The following is a 19,785-nucleotide window of genomic DNA, read 5'->3' as shown; positions in this document are numbered from 1 at the left end:
ACAGGAATCGGATCTGTATATGTGAGGCTCCCCCAGCCATGTATCTGTGTGGCTTTCCACTGGGGCAGTACCCATAATGCCAGTCTGCCCGAGGAACTGTTATTTGCACACAACCACCTCTATCTCGAGAGTCTGTGAACTCACTGTAAGTCTGACTGAATGTTGTCGCTTTTACTTCATTATTTTTTATTTCATTTGTATGTTTATTAAAGTAGTGCATGTAAAGCATTTACCAAGTCAAATTAGTACTATAAGCAAGGTTGATGTCAAAAACACTACCATATGCCCTCCACCCACTCCCACCCCTGCAGCAGCCTCTTAATTCTTGCAGCGGTTGTTTACTCTCATATTTCTTATACTGCTGTTTGTTGAGTTTTCAGTTTACAACATAGATAATGGGCATTTCTATAGAAAATTAAAATTTAGCTCATGCATCACCCCCAATCACTACCGAACTTGCACACACATATTCCTTCTCCAATATAGTTTATCCCAGTTTTGATTAAGTCACTATTCAGCGTTTACGTTGAATCGTGTAAATATTAACAGTTGAACCACAGAGTATAAGTTTGCCAGAATTAGTGATTGCTTCATTGTATTTGTGTGCTTGGTTTTCTAAGTACACATCCCTAATTCAGCCCTAAATTCTCAGAAGCTTCAGTCTCCTTTTGGTTTGTTCAGTCACATCAGGGAATCTCTGTTTCGTCTTTGTCTTAGAGACATGTCCCCAGGGTTCCTTTTTGTGGTTTCTGTTGATCTGAGATTAAACCTCCGGGACTGACCTCCTAGTTTCTGTCGCTCTTATCATTCTATTTCCTCAGAGGGTTTCTTCACTTCTGTCTTTTCAACGCTTTTATTGAATTTTTTATTTCTGCTATCGCATTTCTAACTCCCAAGAGCTTTCTCTTGTTCTCCGAGTGCTCTTTTTTGTATAGCGCACTGACCTCGTTCCATAGGCTGTGACATCTCTCGTCTATCTGATGATACTATGATGTTTTCTTCTGCCTTCATTGTGGGACTCCTCTTACTTTTTTTCTTTGTTTTGGTTTCAGTCTCATATTTGAGAGGCTTTCAGTATAATCTGATGGTCCTTTGTCTGTTGAAATTTAAGAGTAAAGGCTCTGAAAAACTGTGTGTATTGGTCCTTGTGGTCCAGTGGGCTTCGGTGGCAGATGATAAGGCTGGCTTTTTCAGTGGGAACTCTCAATATCAGAATCTGTAAGACTTTTTTTTAGGTGCGGGGTGAGGGCGGGGGCAGGTGGTTCCCTGTAGAAGAATCCTCCACTCTCTTGCCTGGTGAGTATAAGCCTGACTGGCTGCCTTCTGGGATCTGAGTAGGAGAAGGGGCTGGGGTGGGGCTCACCGCTTAGTGTGTAGATCGTTCACTTAACCTCCTGTTTTCAGAATAGCATCTCAGCCCTGTCCTCTTCTGTATAAACCACTCCAGGAAAGTGGACTTTTCTCCTTCCAGACTGGGGTAGGGGGATCCATCTGGGGGTCTTACCAGTGCCTCTGCCTTCTAGCAAGCAACCCTCTGCTCTTGCCCTGAGCCCATCAGCCTTCAGAGCTGTCCTTGGCGAATCTCCAGCGGTCTTTCCCATCTGCTGACTTAGGTTTCAGCTTTCTCCCTCTCCTGGGTTATCACTCATCTGAAACCTGCTTTCTAGCCTTGAATTTTTGACCTCTTTTGTCTGCTGTCCCCACTTGTCCCACTCTTTTTTTCTCTTATGGGCTTATACCTTTTTAATTCCTCTGCAGTCATTGCAGTGGGGTTTTAGGAGCTTTGATGCAATCATATTTCATCTGCCATGTTTATTTTTGAGTGGCTTCCTGGCCTGTGAAAGGTGTCATCATTGTTAGTATTTACACACCAAGCACCCTGGCATATAACAGTCTTGGTTGAAGAGCGGGCTCGCTGGAGAACTCCACTCCAGGTCATCCCCCATCAGTTCACTGGTGCTCAGACTCCTCCTCTCTTCTCAGCCATGGCTGCCCCGTCTCCCCTCACCAGAACCTGTCTTTGCCCGGCAGGCCAGCTTAAACAGTTCAATGCTGGGCAGGCCTCCCAGGCTGAAAGCATATTTTGTTCCAGCAGAACAAAGATACTTATGAGCCGTTCTGCAAAGTTCCTGTCATCACCTCATCCAAGGAAGAACAGAAACTTATAGCGACTTCAAATAAGGTATGTTGGAGGCAACTTGTGGCATTTCTTTTGCTACTAAAAGTGGTGGAGGTTCTTCTGAGTAAGTTTTGAAATAAAAATGTGTGAAATTGGCTGAGACAAAGCCTGAGAAGGGGTCGGGAATGGGAACCTGCAGCTCATCCTGTGTTTCCCCTGGCACTGGGTCATGCAGTCTCCCTCTTCCAGCCCCATCCCAGCCAGCAGGCTATGCTTACCTTCCTCTTGAAGCTGATGGCAGGGCCCCGGCACTGTGGGAAGCCAGGGGTTCTTTGCACCTGCACTCCAACTAACTCTCTTCTTCCTTTTTTTTTTTTTTTTAAAACAACCCACAGCCAGCTGTGAAGTTGCTCTACAACAGAAGTAACAACAAATACTCGTATACCAGGTAAGGTGTTGGTCAGAAAAGACATCTGCACTCACACCAGCCAGGCCCAGCTCCCCCTTCCCTTCAGATGAGGGTGGTCCTTCTGCACCTCTAGAATGCCCAGGTGGATCGATAGATGTGAAATCTAATTCACACATACCATAAAGCTCACCCTTTAAAAATATACAATCCAATGGATTTTTAGTGTATTCAGCATTGTGCAACCATTACCACTTGTCTAAGAGTTTTAGACCATTTTCATCACCCCAGAAGGAAACCTGTACCAGTGAGCAGTCACTCGCCATTTCCCTCTACCCTCTTATCTCCCCCAGCCCTAGGCAGCCACTATTTTGCTTTCTGTGTCTATGGATTTGCCTACACTGGACATTTCATATCAATAGAATCATATAATATGTTGCTTTTTGTGTCTGGCTTCTTCCAGTCCAAGAACATGGTATGTCCCTCCATCTGTTTGTGTCGTCTTTGATTTCTTTCATTAGTGTCTTCTAGTTTTCTGAGTATAGGTCTTCTACCTCCTTAGGTTTATTCTTTTTGTTGCAATGGTGAATGGGATTGTTTCCTTAATTTCTCTTTCTTATCTTTTATTGTTGGTGTATAGAAATGCAAGAGATTTCTGTGTGTTAATTTTGTATCCTGCAACTTTACCAAATTCATTGATTAGCTCAAGTAGTTTTCTGGTGGCATCTTTAGGATTTTCTATGTATAGTGTCATGTCATCTGCAAACAGTGACAGTTTTACTTCTTCTTTTCCGATTTGGGTTTCTTTTACTTCTTTTTCTTCTCTGATTGCTGTGGCAGGGACTTCCAAAACTATGTTGAGTAGTAGTGGAGACAGTGGACATCCTTGTCTTATTCCTGATCTTAGAGGGATTGCTTTCAGTTTTTCACCATTAAGAATGATGTTTGCTGTGGGTTTGTTGTATATGGCCTTTATTATGTTGAGGTATTGTACCTGGCTTCTTTCACTGAGCATAGTGTTTTCAAGGTTCGTCCATGTGGTAGCATGCCACCGTACTTCATTCCTTTCTATGGCTGAGTAATATTCCATTGTCAGACAGACTGCATTTTGTTTCTCCATCATCAGTTGATGGCCAGTTAGGGTTGTTGCCATCTTCTGGCCATTAGGAATAATGCTGCTGTGGACCTGCATGTACACATACATGTTTTCGTTTCTCTTGGGTAGATACCTGGGAGTGGAATTGCTGGGTCACACGATAACTCTAGGTTTAATCACTTGAGGACCTGACGAACTGTTTTCCAAAGTGACTACACCGTTTTTTGTTCCCACTGGCACTATATACGGGTTTCTAGAATGCCCTTTGGCTCTTGGGCATGTGGCTCTAAATCAGGAACTTATGGGATGTAGGGGTAGTTGATGAAGTTACTCCAGAGCAGGATAAAAAGTCTCCCTCGGGCAAGTCACTGAGCCTCTCACGTGGCTCCATGGGGCTCTCCTCCTTTTCCCCCACCTGGTACCTGTGCCTGCAGGCCCTGTGTTTTCAGGACTTCATCCCTGGCTGTTGCGCAACATGGCAGCCACTCTAGTGTGCTGGTGAGGAGCACAGGTGTAGAGGCTGAAGCTGTCTTTTTGAGGCTCAGCTCTGCCACTTATTAGCCTTTGGCCTCGGGAAATCCCCTAATTTCTCTGCCCCTCACTTTCCTTTGAGCTGTGGGGACTGTAGTGCCTTCTTCATGGGCTTACTGTGAGGTTGAAAAGGGATGGTGGAGATAATGGGCCCGGTGTGTGGAAACACTCCATAACCGGGGGTGGCTGTTAACACCAGCTTGTTGATGAATCTATCAAATGCTCTTTTGCAGCAATTCAGACGACAATATGTTGAAAAACATCGAACTGTTTGATAAGCTGTCTCTGCGCTTTAACGGAAGGGTCTTGTTCATAAAGGATGTCATTGGGGATGAAATCTGCTGCTGGTCCTTCTATGGCCAGGGCCGCAAGATCGCCGAAGTCTGCTGTACCTCCATCGTCTACGCCACCGAGAAGAAACAGACCAAGGTAAGGGCCTCCAGAGGACAGTTCTGAGTGGCTGGTCTGAAATCCGTGCTTGTGTAACTTCCCTTTGCCCTTGAGCAAAATACACTTAAAGAGGGAAAGGCTCTAAAGATGCTCTCCTTGACTCACAACTGCTCATTGTTAAAATGTTGATTCTCTTTGGGGCCCTGAAAAGATCCAGATGTAGCCTTGGAAAAACAGAATGGCACGGCAAGTAGAGACAGTCCTACTGCTGCTGGGCTCCTTTTCCATAAAGGTGGATTCAGACGAATCCTTGTACCAGCGTGTACCCCGCTGCCTGCATTTTCTCCTCTGTCATCAGTGACCTGACTCCACCTGTGCTGCTCCTTGCCATCCTCCATGCGACATTGTTTCCCACCAGCCTGGCCCCATCCATCTCGCTCATTAGGAGCAGTGCTACCTTCAGGGTCTTGACCATGGCCACCTAGTTGTGACCTAGTACTTCCTTGTCATTAGTCCTCCTCTTACCCACTGACCTGGGCAGCCCTCCACTCTCACGGGGCCCGCTTGGCGCTGCTCATGAACCTGGGTGGCTTCCTTCCCAGCACGTGACTCCCCTACTGATCTGGACTCTGTGAACCCATTTTTATGTCATCCTCTCCAAACCAATGGACTTGACCTCTCCGTTGGCTTTTGTCCCTGAGCAAAGCTAGATCACACTGCAGAGTGTGGTCCACTGTTGATTGAAACTCACTTCCTTTAGGTCTCTGCTTGCCTAGCCTCCTTGGGCTATGTGACTGGGTTTTTGTTTTTGTTTTTCCTTTTTTTTCCTTTTTATTGAAGTGTAGTTGATTTACCATGTAGTGTTAATGACTGCTGTACAGCAAAGTGATTCAGATATATATATACACATTCTTTATCATATTCTTTTCCATTATGGTTTATCCCAGGAGACTGAATCTAGTTCCCTGTGCTGTACAGTAGGACCTTGTTGTTTATCCATTCTATATATATATCAGTTTGCATCTGCTAATCCCAGGCTCCCAATCCATCCCTCTCCCACTCTCTTGGCAGCCACCATGTTGCCAATCTCCATGTTCGTGATTCTGTTTCTGTTTTGTAGATAGGTTCATTTGTGTCATTTTAGATTCCACATGTAAGTGATATCACATGGTATGTGTCGTCTTCTTACTTCGCTTGGTATGATAATCTCCAGTTGCATCCATGTTGCTGCAAATGGCATTGTTTCCTTCTTTTTTATGGCTGAGTAGTATTCCATTGTATACATAGAAAACATCTTTTTTATTCATTCATCTCTTGATGGACATTTAGGTTGTTTTATATCTCCTCCTTCTTGGACCTCCCTCCCCCCTCCTCCATCCCACCCGTCTAGGTCATTACAGAGTACCAAACTGAGCTCCCTGTGCTATAGCAGGTTCCCACTAGCTATCTTATTTACACATGGTAGTATATTTATGTCAAACCTAATCTCCCAGTTCATCCCACTCTCCCCTTCCCACCCACCCTGTGTCTGCACATCTGTTCTCTGTCTGTGTCTTTATTCCTGCCCTGCAAATCGGTTCACCTGTTCCATTTTTCTAGATGCCACATATATGCATTAATATATGATATTAATTAATTAATTTATTTTATTTATTTATTTATTTATTTTTAATAAATTTATTTATTTTATTGGCTGTGTTGGGTCTTTTTTGCTGTGCGCGGGCTTTCTTTTTAGTTGTGGTGAGTGGGGGCTACTCTTCATTGTGGTGCACAGGCTCCTCATTGCTGTGGCTTCTCTTGTTACGGAGCATGGGCTCTAGGCGCGTGGGCTTCAGTAGTTGCAGTGCATGGGCTTCAGTAGTTGCAGCACATGGACTCATAAGTTGTGGCTCACGGGCTCTAAAGCGCAGGCTCAGTAGTTGCGGCACACAGGCTTAGTTACTCCGTGGCATGTGGGATTTTCCTGGAGCAGGGATCGAACCCGTGTCCCCTGCGTTGGCAGGCGGATTCTCAACCACTGCGCCACCTAGGAAGCCCCGTTTATTTATTTTTAAAGGACAGGCATCTTTAATTTTTAATTTTTAATTTATAAATTTATTGGCTGCATTGGGTCTTTATTGCTGTGTGTGGACTTTCTCTAGTTGCAGTGAGCGGGGGCTACTCTTCGTTGTGGTCAGAGGGCTTCTTATTGCAGTAGCTTCTCGTGGTGGAGCACAGGCTCTAGGCTTGCAGGCTTCAGTAGTTGTGGCACACGGGCTCAGTAGTTGTGGCTCGAGGACTCTAGAGTGCAGGCTCAGTAGTTGTGGCACACAGACTTAGTTGCCCTGCAGCATGTGGGATCTTCCCAGACGAGGGATCGAACTTGTATTCCCTGCGTAGGCAGGCAGATTCTTAACCACTGCGCCGCCAGGGAAGTCCTGATATTTATTTTTGAATTATAGTCTTGTCTAGGTATATACCCAGGGATTGCTGGATCATATGGTATAATAATTCTGTTTTTAGCTTTCTGAGGAACTTTCATATTGTTTTCCACAGTGGCTACGCCAGCTTACATTCCCACCAGCAGTGTAGGAGGGTTCCCTTTTTTCCACACCCCCTCTAGCATTTGTTATTTGTAGATTTTTCATTTTTTAAGGTATTTTAAAAATTTTTTAATTTTTTAATTTTTATTTTATATTGGAGTATAGCTGATTAACAATGTTGTGTGGACTTTTTAATGATGGCCAGTCTGACTAGCGTGAGGTGGTACTTCATTGTAGTTTTGATATGCGTTTCTCTAATAATTAGCGATGTTGAGCATCTTTTCATGTGCCTATTGGAGATTTGTATTTCTTCTTTGGAGATACATCTCTTTACATCTCTGCTCATTTTTCAATTGGGTTGTGTTTTTGTTGTTGAGTTGTATGAGCTGTTTGTATGTTTTGGAAGTTAAGCCCTTGTAGGTTGCATCGTTTGTAAATATTTTCTCCCATTCTGTAGGTTTTTTCATTTTGCTAATGGTTTCCTCTACTGTGCAAAAGATTGTAAGTTTGATTAGGTCCCATTTGTTTACTTCTGTTTTTATTTCTATTGCCTTGGGAGACTGGTACCATTTATATGTCAGAGAATGTTTTACCTGTCTTCTCTTCTTGGAGTTTTATGATGTCATAGCTTATGTTTAAGTCTTTAAGCCATTTTGAGTTTATTTTTGTGTATGGTGAGAGGGTGTGTTCTAACTTCATTGATTTACTTGTGGCTGTCCAATTTTCCCAACACCAGTTGCTGAAGAGACTTTTTCCCATTGTATATTCTTGCCTCCTTTGTTGAAAATTAATGGACTGTAGGTGTATGGGTTTATTTTGAGGCACTCTATTCTTTTCCATTGATCCATATGTCTGTTTTTGTGGCAGTATCATGCTGTTTTGATTACTGTAGCTTCATATGTTATCTGAAGTCTGAGATGGTTAAGCCTCCTGCTTTGTTCTTTTTCTAAAGGATTGCTTTGGCAATTCAGAGTCTCTTATGGTTTCATATGAATTTTAGGATTATTTATTCTAGTTCTGTGAAAAATGTCATGGGTAGTTTGATAGGGATCATGTTAAATCTTTAGATTGCTTTTGGTAGTATGGCCTTTTTTTTTTTTTTTTAATATTTATTTAGTTTGGCTGCACCAGGTCTTAGTTGCAGCATGTGGGATCTTCAGTTGTGGTGTGGGGGATCTTTAGTTGTGGCATGTGGGCTTTTAGTTGGGGCATGCAGTCTCCTTAGTTGCAGCACGCATGTGGGATCTAGTTCCCTCACCAGGGATCAAACCCAGGCCCCCTGCATTGGGAGCATGGAGTCTTGCCCACTGGACCACCACGGAAGTCCCAGTATGGCCATTTTAACAATATTAATTCTTCCAATCCAAAAGCATATCTTTCCTTTTCTTTGAATTATCTTCAGTTTCCTTTATTAATGTTTTATAGTTCTCAGCATACAAGTCTTTCACCTCCTTGGTGAGGTTTGTTCCTAAGTATTTTATTTTGGAGGTTGTAATTTTAAAAGGTATTGATTTTTTTTTACATTCCCTTTCTGATATTTCATTGTCAGTGTAAAGAAATGCAGTCGATTTCTATATGTTAATCTTGTATTTTGCTATCTTGCTGAATTCATTTATCAGTTCTAGTAGTTTTTGTGTGGATTCCTTAGGGTTTTTCTATATATAATATCATATCATCTATGGATAATGACAGCTTTACCTCTTCCCTTCCAATTTGGATACCTTTTATTTCTTTTACTTGTCTGATTGCTGTGGCCAGAGCTTCCAGTACTATGTTGAATAGAAATAGTGAGAGTGGGCATCCTTGTCTTGTTCCAGATTTTAGCAGGAAGGCTTTCAGCTTTTCACATTGAGTGTTATATTGGCTGTGGGTTTGTTATAAATGTATTTTGAGTTGTGTTCCCTCTATACCCACTTTGGTAAAAGTTTTTATCATAAATCAATGTTGAATTTTGTCAAATGCTTTTTCCACATCTGTTGAAATGATCATGTGGTTTTTGTCTTTTCTTTTGTTTATGTGGCGTATCACATTGATTGATTTCCATATGTCGAGCCATCCTTGTGAACTTGAGATGAATTCCACTTGGTTGTGATGTATGATCTTTTTTATGTGTTGTTGGATTCGGTTTGCTAATATTTTGTTGAGAATTTTTGTATCTTTACTCATCAAAGATACCAGCCTGTATCTTTTTTGGTGGTGTCTTTGTCTGGTTTTGGTATCAGGGTGATAGTGGCTTCATAGGATGTCCTTGGGAGTGTTCCCTCCTCTTTAAGTTTCTGGAAGAGTTTGAGAAGGATAGGTATAAGTTCTTTGTATATTTGGTAGAATTTGCCTGTAAAGCCATCTGGTCCTGGACTTTTGTTTGTAGGGAGTTTTTAAATTACAGATTCTATTTCAGTTCTAGTGATTGGTCTGTTCAAATTATGTATTTTTTCTTGATTCAGTTTTGGTGGGCTGTATGCTTCTAGAAACTTATCCTTTTCTTTTAGGTTGTCAGATTCGTTGGCATATAATTGTTCGTAGTACTCCCTTATGGTTTGTTGTTTTTCTGCAGTATCAGTTGTTGTGTCTCCTTTTTCATTTCCTTTTTTTTTTTAAAGACTTATTATTTATTTTATGTATTTACGTTGGCTGCATGGAGTCTTAGTTGCAGCGCACGGGATCTTCGTTGAGGCATGTGAGATCTTTCATTGCGGCACACGGGCTTCTTTCTGGTTGTGGCACACGGCCTCTTGGTTGCAGCCGGTGGACTCCTTAGTTGTGGCATATGGGCTCCTTAGTTGCAGTTCGTGGGCTCCTTAGTTGTGGCATGTTAACTCTTAGTTGCAGCATGCATGTGGGATCTAGTTCCAGGACCGGGATCAAACCCTGGCCCCTTGCATTGGGAGCACAGAGTCTTAACCACTGCGCCACCAGGGAAGGCCCCTCTCTTTTCTCCTTGGTGAGCCTGGCCAGAGGTTTGACAATCTTGTTGATCCTTTCAAAGAACCAGCTTTTGGTTTTGTGGTTTTTTTTTTTTTTTTTTTTTTTTTTTCTACTTTTTAAAATCTCTATTTCCCCTCTGATCTTTATTTCCTGCCTTCTGGTGACTTTAGGGTTTTTTTGTTCTTCTTTATCTGATTCTTTTAAGTGGTAGGTTAGGTTGCTTATTTGAGGTTTTTCTTGTTTTTTGAGGAAGGTCTGTATCACTATGAACTTCTCTGTAAGAACTGCTTTTGGTATATCCCATAGATTTTATATGGTTATATTTTCATTGTCATTTTTCTCAAGGTATTTTTAAATTTCCTCTTTTATTTCATCATTGACCCATTGGTTCTTTAATAGCATGTTTAGTCTCCATGTAATTTTTTTTTTCTCATTTCTTTTTCTGTGGTTAATTTCTAGTTTCATGCTGTTGTGGTCGGAAAAGATGCTTGAGATAATTTCTGTACTCTTAAATTTGTTGAGGCTTGTTTTGTGCCCTAGTATGTGGTCAGTCCTAGAGAATGTTCTATGTGTACTTGAAAAGAATGTGTATTCTGTGTTGTTGTTGTTTTTTTTAATATAATGTCCTGAAAATATCAGTGAAGTCTAGCTGTTCATACTATCATTTAGTATCTCTGTTGCCTTATTGATTCTTTGTCTGGGAGATATGTCCATTGATGTGAGTGGGGTGTTAAAGTCTCCAACTGTTATTGTATTCCTGTCAGTTTCTCCCTTTATGTCTGTTAGTATTTGTTTTGTGTATTTGTGTGCTCGTATATTAGGTGTGTATATGTTGATGAGTGTAAAATCCTCTTCTCATATTGCTCCTTTTATCATTATATAGTGTCCCTTCTTTATCTTTCTTTATGGCCTTTGTTTTAAAGTCTGTTTTGTCTGATATGAGTATTGTGACCCCTGCTTTCTTGCCATTTCCATTTGCATTAAATATCTTTTTCCATCCCCTCACTTTCAATCTGTGTGTGTCCTTTGCCCTAAAGTAGGTCTTTTGTAGGCATCATATTGTAGGCTCTTGTTTTTTTACTCTAATCTGCCACTCTGTGTCTTTGATTGAACCATTTAGTCCATTGACATTTAAGGCAATTATTATTTTTTTTAATTAATTTTTTTTTGAGGTACACCAAGTTCAGTCATCTGTATTTATACACATATCCCTGTATTCCCTCTCTCCCTCGACTCCCCCCCACCCTCCCTGTCCCAGTCCTCTAAGGCATCATCCATCCTCGAGTTGAACTCCCTTTGTTATACAACAACTTCCCACTGGCTATCTATTTTACAGTTGGTAGTATATATATGTCTATGCTACTCTCTCACTTCATCCCAGCTTCCCCGTCACCTCCCACCCCCCCCAACCTCATGTCCTCCAGTCCATTCTCTGCATCTGCGTCCTTGTTCTTGTCTTGTCACCGAGTTCATCAGTACCATTTTTAGATTCCGTCTGTATGAGTTAGCATACAATATTTGTCTTTCTCTTTCTGACTTACTTCACTCTGTATGACAGACTCTAGGTCTATCCACCTCATTACGTATAGCTCCATCTCATTCCTTTGTACAGCTGAGTAATATTCCATTGTATATATATACCACATCTTCTTTATCCATTCATTTGTTGATGGGCATTTAGGTTGCTTCCATATCCTGGCTATTGTAACTAGTGCTGCAATAAACATTATGGTACATGTTTCTTTTGGGATTATGGTTTTCTCTGGGTATATGCCCAGGAGTGGGATTACTGGATCATATGGTAGTTCTATTTTCAGTTTTTTAAGGAAGCTCCAAACTGTTTTCCATAGTGGCTGTACCAACTTCCATTCCCACCAACAGTGCAGGAGAGTTCCCTTTTCTCTACACCCTCTCCAACATTTGTTGTTTCCAGATTTTGTGATGATGGCCATTCTGATTGGTGTGAGGTGATACCTCATTGTGGCTTTGACTTGCATTTCTCTGATGATTAGTGATGTTGAACATCTTTTCATGTGTTTGTTGGCCATCTGTATGTCTTCTTTGGAGAAGTGTCTATTTAGGTCTTCCACCCATTTGTGGATTGGGTTATTTGCTTTTTTGGTATTAAGCTGCATGAGGTGCTTGTATATTTTGGAGGTTAATCCTTTGTCCGCTGTTTTGTTGGCAACTGTTTTTTCCCATTCTGAAGGTTGCCTTCTTGTCTTGTTTATGGTTTCTTTTGCTGTGCAAAAGCTTTTAAGTTTCATTAGGTCCCATTTGTTTATTCTTGATTTTATTTCCATTATTCTAGGAGGTAGGTCAAAAAGGATCTTGCTTTGATGTATGTCATAGAGTGTCAAGGCAGTTATTGATTGGTGTGTATTTATTGCCATTTTAAACCTGTTTTCCCATTGATTTTATATTTCTTCTTTGTCCCCTTTTTGCATTTTCTTTTGTGGGCTGATGATTTTCTTTTGTATTACACTTCTGTTCTCTTTGGATTTTGTGAATCTGTTATGTTTTTGATTTGTGGTTACCCTGTTTTTCAAGTATGTTACCCCCTTCCTGTGTCTACTTGCCTTACACTGGTAGTTGTGCAGGCTCAGACACATTCTAGGGAAAAAAAAGTCTACACTTTGTTACTCTCCTCCCCCGCACTTTATGGTTCAGATCCTCTTTCACATTGTCATGGTCATCCTTTTGCTGTTCACTGTGGTTATCATCACTGTCAAAATTTTTTTAATTTTTTAATCTGTGTCCTGGCTCATTTAAGTGATTAGTTTCCCAATTGTGATTTTCTCTTTCCTGTAGATTCTTACTTCTTTTCTATTTAGAGAAGATCTTTCAATATTTCCTTTAGGATAGGCTCAGTATTGCTGTATCCTTGTATTTTTTCTCATCTGAGAAATTCTTTCTCTCTCCTATTCTCAGTGAGAATCTTGCTGGGTAGAGCATCCAAGGCTGCAGGTTTTTCCCTTTCAGGACTTTGAATATATCTTGCCACTCCCTTCTGGCCCGCATCATTTCTGTAATGAAATCAGCTGATAGTCTTATGGGGAGTTCCTTGTAATTAACTCTGTTTTTCTCTTGCTGCCTTTAGAATCCTCTCTTTAACTTTTGCCATTTTTATTATCATCTGTCTTGGTGTAGGTCTGTTTGGGTTCATCGTATTTGGGACCCTCTGAGCTTCCTGTACCTGGATATGTTTCCTTCATTTTAATTTAGGTTTGGGAAGCTTTCAGCCATAATTTCTTCAAATACATTTTCGACCCTCTTTTCTCTTTCTTCCCCTTCCAGAATTCCTGTTATGCATAGGTTGGCACACATTATGTTATCCCATAGGTCTCTTATATTGCTTTCATTTTTTTTCATTTGGCTTTCTGTCTGCTGTCCTGATTGAGTGATTTCCATTATTCTGTCTTCCAGATCACTTATTCGTTCTTCTGCATTATTCATTCTGCTGTGCATTGCTTTTAGCTCAGCTTTCATCTCTGCAAATGAGTTTTCTGATTTTTCTTGGTTCCTCCTGGTTTCTGGTTCCTTTTTACGGTACTCTGCATTGTTGTCGATAGCCTTCCTTAATTCTTTCAGTGTTTTCATTATCTCCTTTTTGGAATCAGTGTCTGTTAGATTGAAGAGGTCTGTTTCATTGTTCCTTCAGGGGTCTTTTAACTGGGAGTAGTTCCTCTGCTGCTTCATTTTACTTACATTTCTCTTACTCCGTGAGTTTAGGAGAAACAATTCTCTACTGTGGTCTTGGAGGGCTGTTTGCATGCGGGGTTGTCCCTGTGTAGCTTGTGTGGGCTTGATGTGTTTGGTGTGAGGGATGTTTTTAATATGCAGCCTTTTCCCCCAGCGTGTGCTGGCTCTCATCCCCTTGATGGGGGTGTGCAGATGTGGCGGCCGGTGCCTGGTCCTGGCGTTCTCGGCGGCAGCGGGCAGCTCAGGCATGCCCCCAGGGCACACGATGGGAGTGAAGGCAGCTCACAACCACCCCTGGGGTCCGGCAGGAAGGCAGTGGCAGCCCGCGACCACTCCTAGGGTCCTGGAAGGAGGCAGTGGTGGCCCACAACTGCCCCTGGAGCCCATGCAGGCAGTGTCCTGTCCTTTGCAAGCATATGCACAAGGAAAAAGGCTACAATCCAGGTCCCACCCCTCCCCTCGTGTACCCCCCCCAAACAATAGTGACTGGCCTCTAAGGCGGCCCAGGCTTCCTCTGTGTACACCCCCAGCTGCTGTCACACTGGATTCTGGCCCCCCGAGCCTGTCTGCACACAGCCAACCCCAGTCCTCTCCCCAGTTCTGATCTCTGAAGCAAGTTCCAGGACCCAGCCCCTGCCAGCACTGGTGGATGCACGTGTCAGGCTGGGGAGTGCAGGGTGGTAGCACTGACCACCTGTGCAGTTCTCCCTCTGCTTTGGCTGCCACGAACCATCTGCCATGTTCTCCTCTGAGGCTCTGAATTTCTCCTTCTGTCCTGACCCATCTCCCTGCCAGTGAGGGGGCTTCCCAGTGTGTAGGAACCTTTCCTCTTTCACAGCTCCCTCCCAGGGGCGCAGGTCCTGTCCCACTTCCTTTCTCGCTTTTTTCCTGTCTGGTTACGTGGAGGTTTTCTTGGCCTTTCGGTGGTCTGAGGTCTTCTGCCAGCCTTCAGTAGGTATTCTGTGGGAAGCATTCCACATGTAGATATATCTTTGATGTGCTTGTGGGAGAAGGTAAGCTCCACATCCTGCTACTCTGCCGTCGTGAGTGCTCTCCTGGTTCTTCTTTGTGTAATCGTACCACCCACTCACTTCCTTTTCAGCCTGTCTGGGGAAGTCTGATGATCAGGGACACATGCAGAGGTCATACCTTTAGTCACTTTCATACAGATCTGTAGGTCACCTGCTCAGGTTTTTGTCCTCACTGCAGCCTCAGGAGTCCACAGCTCTGTGATCTTAGAGCAGCCTCAGAAGCAAAACGCAAAAGAGAGAAAATCAGACCACGAAGTAGAAACCAGAGTTTAAATTTTTTTTTTAACTTCTTAAAACGTTTTATTCATTAGTATTTAGAATGTATCCTAAAAGATATGTATTGTTATAAGGTAGCTAGGAAGGGAAAAATGCTGAGGTTGTTTTTTATGTTTGTTTCAAAGATAGCTGGGGTACCAGAATTGTTCACTTCTACGTTAGCAAGACACTTGCCTTTCTCCCATGAACTTTTCTTTAGGGCCATGAATTCCATCTGTAACTAGACTCTCCATTTTGTCATAGTTTGGTTTTTTATATTCATGGATTGCCTCTGCCCTTGGATATTCAAAGGCTAATCATCATATTGATTAAACTTTAAAATAGCGACTTTATGTTTTTAGAGCTTAACAGGGAGCAAAGGCACTAGAGACCTCATGGTCAGATCCCAACTGTGTATAGGCTCGTGGACGGGTTTTGGAGCGAGCCTGTGCTTGTGTTTGTGCAGCTGGTCAGTGGTGGAGCCAGGATGGAGGCCAGGGCCCCTCTCCCGACTCCCTTCACTCTGCATCCTGTCCCTAAGGGCTCCTTCCTGTCTCCAGGGAGTTGGTGTTGGGATGCCCGCCCCTTCAGGGACAGTTTCCTCTTCCTCCTTCCAGCTCAGACTTGCAGGGGCTGTGCTTTGGAGCCAACACCCATGTTTTGTTGTCTCGAGTAACTGTACCAATGTTCCATGTGGGTTTTTGCATAATTGGTATCTTCCTTGGTGCAACATTTCAGGTGCTTCACCAATTCTTCCTGATTCATCCTACTGCCTGAGTCAGGTGCCTGGGACCACCCCCCATCTCGTTCATGGTACCTGACCCTGAAGGGCAGTGAGCACACACAGCACTTTCCTGAGCGGGAGGGATTGTGTCCATTTCTTGAGGGTCCCCAGCTGGTCCCTGTTCAGAAAGAACGCTGCTGTAAGGTGTGGAATGACTCCTGTGCAAGGCTGCAGGCCTGTTTGTTAGAAGCAGCATATTGGGAATGATGTAAATGTCCAAAGGAAGCAAACTGGGGGGCAGAGAGGGCAGGGAGACCTATTTCACTGTGTCCCTTTTGTCTCTTGTGAATTTAGTGCCATGAGTAAGTGTTGCGTATTGCAAACAAAAACTGCTTTCAACATCATAATGATGGTCTTACGGAACGTTACGGGCCTGGTGTAGTCTGGGGGCCCTGCTTGGAAGTCCTGGGCAGTGGCAGAGATGGTGGGGGGGGTGTGAGATGCTAACTTACCTGCCTTGTGTCTCGTGGGGCCGCAGGTGGAGTTCCCCGAAGCCCGGATCTATGAGGAGACCCTAAATATCCTGCTGTATGAGGCCCAGGATGGCCGGGGACCTGACAACGCGCTCCTGGAGGCCACGGGCGGGGCGGCCGGGCGCTCCCACCACCTGGACGAGGACGAGGAGCGGGAGCGGGAGCGGATCGAGCGCGTGCGGCGCATCCACATCAAGCGCCCAGACGACCGGGCCCACCTCCACCAGTGAGCGGGCAGGCCCGCTGCTCCCGCCGCCTCCGCCCCTCCTCCCTGCCTCGCACTCAGATCCCCCAGGGCTCCCGGGCACCTCCCCTCCCCCGGAGCCCGGAATGGCTGCGCGACCAGCCAGGTGACGATGTGGGTATTTCTCGACCAGGCGAATTGACTGTCTTTACCCAGGTGAATGCACCCCTGCTGTTGACCAAGCTGGGTCCAAGGTCTCTGCTTTCCTAAGAATCCGAGAAGCCCTGGAGCCAGGCTTTCCTGGTTCTGGAGGAAGAGGATGAATGGGTGTGGCGTGTATGTGAGAACTCGTTTGCAGTATTTATTTTTGTGGGTGTCGACTGCCTCTTTGAGCTTCTCGGGTGGCCTTCCCTCTGGGGTTCAGTGTGTCAGCTCTGAGAGGGGTCCTGTAGTTGGTCACCAGCAGTGTCTGCGAGCTCCGTGTTCCCTAAGCCTCCAGCCCAGTACCCTGGCCCTGTTCCCGTGCCTGGCACAGGCTCCGCGGCTTTGCGAGCAGCCCATCCTGCCATGGGCGTTGCTCCTAGAGCTCGTTGGTGAAGAATTGCAGCTCGTAGCAGTGGAGATGCGCCCTGGGGGCTCCTGCCTCTCGGCTGCTGTTCCTGCGTGGCTCTGGATACCCAGCTCTGTTGAAGGGGCAGGCCTGTTGCCCCTGCGGCTGGTCTGTGGTCCGGTGCTTCATTGGGACCCCACGGGGTGTGGCTGAGGGCAGATCTGCCCCCACCCCTTCCCTGCTCGTTGACCCACTCCATTCCAGGGTGGCTGCCTGGCTGCTCACGGGAGTAGCACACAGACCGCTGCCCGGTGGGCTCCATTCCTTCCTCCTGGGCCTTCTGCCCTGTTAAGTGGGGCTCACTGCCCCCAGCGGATGCCCTGCCCTTTGCTTAAAAGAAGTTAAACGTGGCCCCAGACTCTGTCCTGGCGTCCAGGTGGGACCATTGCTCACACCAGCAGCCTCAGGACGGCTTGCCTACTGTCAACGCAGCCATCACCTGGAGATCCCTTCTTGTCTCTGCCTCTGATTCTTACACAGTGTGGAGTGGCCATTGGCGCGTAGACTGAGAGGATGTGCAGATCCTTTGGGGTCTGGTCAGTGTCCGTGTTCATGTTTAAGGGAAGTGTGCGACTGTGAATGAGGAAGTGTGCCCGTGGGGCCCAGGTGGCCCACGCCGGAGCCCTGCTGTCTGCACGGCGCTCGTGGGGGACGGACGTTCTCGGTTACCTACCTCCCCATCTCCTCCACGCCCGTGACGGCGCAGGGAGTGGTGACGAATGTGGGTGGTTGAGACTAGGCTGGTAGAGTAGTTCCAAGGAGATGCGGATGTGTGTAAGGTATGGGTGGCTTTTGTCTGCTATTCAAGGGGAACGTTACTGTTTTATACCAAAGGTATTAATACGGGCAGCCTTTGACACAGTATATTCCAAAAAAACGAGTTTATATTTTGAAATGGTTTTTACAGCTTAGACTTTGTACATCCAGCCCTACTTGTGACAGTTGTATGCCTTTATTTTGTATCCAGCAGCAAAGCCTACAATAAACTTTAAAACAATCAAGACCAAACCTAAAAATCATGTATCAGGTAGATGCTTTTTAAACTGTTATGTGGGAAACTTTCATATTAGGCCGTTTCAATTTTATTAAGTGCTAAGGATGGGAGGGAGGGGGCTTAAAAAATGTTTTGTAAGTATTTTATACTGTTTGAGTTTAAAACACCACCTGCTGTTTGGGTTGAACTTTTTTAGGAAGTTAAAGTGAATGTCAGTTCTGATGTTTTCTGTAGGAATGGAAAAGCCATCATGTACGTTCTGTTCTTTAAATGTTTACGTGAAGAGTAAGTTTGTGGAACAGTCTGATTTGTTGGGGCTTCAACAACACCTTGTGACCAGATGTTTCTGGCCGTGTCTCTACTTTCACATTCCCTCCAGCTTTGCACTTGTAGTTTGGAGCTGTGCTTCCCTGGGACACGAACGGGTTCATGACACATTCCATGGTGAGTGATGGAGCCGTGAGCTGACAGTGACAGAGCGTTGGCTGGTCCACGCTCTGTCATCACACGTGTCCTGCAAGGAACTGACTCCTTATGTGAGCACTAAGGGCAAACAAAAGTCAGTATTTCTATTTAAGACCCATCCAAGTAAAACACTGGCCTAAGATTTGATAAAGAGTAGTTGTATTATACTGTCATAGCTTTCAGCGGAAAAAGCAGAACAGCTTTGGGCCCCTCACAATCAGGCTTTCTCAAATCAGTCATCCGATCGTGCTGGCTGGGGGCCTGTACCCACGACAGTTCCGGGCCTACCCTGGAACCCCCGCGGGTCCCCCAGCCCCCTCCCCCTGGAGTGTGTGCGCGCTAGGGCTCCACCCAGAGTCCCTGTAACACGTGTGTGTCACTAACCTTTGTGCCATGGAAAAAAATGCTGTGAGCTTCAGAAGTAGTCACTTTATGTTGTATAAGCATCTGTGGACATATCGTAAAATAAAAGTTACATAATGCTTCTACTTAGATATGTTTTTCTGGGTCTTTTCAGAAATGCCCAGCACAGTCCAGCCACTGAACTGAAGTGCAGTTTACAGCCACGAGAGCAGAGATCCCACCTTCTGCTTTACCATGTTAAGGTTGCTCAGGGTGGAAAAGATGTCCTTTTCCGGTAGTGTCTGAACTCAAACACTGGAAGCAAGTCTGGGGTGGAAATGCTGCTGGGCTTGTGAAAAAGCGGACGGTCAACCGCTGTTGCCTCTGACTGCAGGTCTGGGTGGGGAGAGCTGCATCTCGCCGTGTGGAACCTAAAGCTGTGAAGGAACTGGGTACGTTTCCGAGTTCCACTTATTTACAGCAAAATTCAAATCCTGCAGCTTTTTGCTCTCAGACTGTGTATAATCCTTCTTAATCCTTCTTTGTGCCCCAGGGGCAGCACGACAAAGAGAAGCTGTCGCCCACCTCCCGATAATGACATATTCAAGTGCCCATCAAGTATAGGTCCTCTTGGGGATGTGTAAGATCAACCCCTTGGGTGACTTGAGGTTGGCTCCCTAAACTTGAGGTTGGCTCCCTAACGAAGACATTTAGAGCCACAGGACCCCTGAGGGTGTGGCCTTTGGTGTAAGAGGCCACTCCGTTTCTTCAGGGACGGTCCTTTTCCTAGAGCGGCTGGAAGCTTTGCTTGAAGGTGTCGCTAACTGGACCAAATGCAGGCTTCCTGGGTGCTTTCTTCAGTTGCAGCAAAAATGGCGACGGGAGAGGTCAGATGCCATCCCGCATCAGGACTTCACGTGGGCCGACACCTGGGGAGGGAGGTACACGCTGAGGTG

The 19,785-nt window shown here is 44.8% G+C and overlaps 1 protein-coding gene across 2 annotated transcripts in view; it reads left to right on the top strand.

The window, feature by feature from the left end:
- The window catches only part of KCTD10 (potassium channel tetramerization domain containing 10), a 35,018-nt gene extending 16,039 nt beyond the window's left edge, over window positions 1-18,979 (top strand). The window contains exons 4-7 of one of the 2 annotated variants that reach the window (XM_057746351.1): window positions 2,096-2,182; window positions 2,515-2,567; window positions 4,386-4,581; window positions 16,240-18,979. In XM_057746351.1, coding sequence (XP_057602334.1) covers window positions 2,096-2,182; window positions 2,515-2,567; window positions 4,386-4,581; window positions 16,240-16,464 — 561 coding nt within the window. In that variant the 3' untranslated portion in view covers window positions 16,465-18,979. Of the gene's footprint in view, window positions 1-2,092; window positions 2,183-2,514; window positions 2,568-4,385; window positions 4,582-16,239 lie in introns of both variants that reach the window. The other variant, XM_057746350.1, reaches the window with a different exon arrangement.
- The last annotated feature ends 806 nt before the right edge of the window (window positions 18,980-19,785 follow it).

The sequence above is a fragment of the Hippopotamus amphibius genome, chromosome 8, assembly GCF_030028045.1.
Source record: "Hippopotamus amphibius kiboko isolate mHipAmp2 chromosome 8, mHipAmp2.hap2, whole genome shotgun sequence".
NCBI classification, from domain to species: Eukaryota; Metazoa; Chordata; class Mammalia; order Artiodactyla; family Hippopotamidae; genus Hippopotamus; species Hippopotamus amphibius.
The sequence above is the reverse complement of the archived record's forward strand: the minus strand, read 5'-3'. Positions and strand labels throughout refer to the sequence as shown.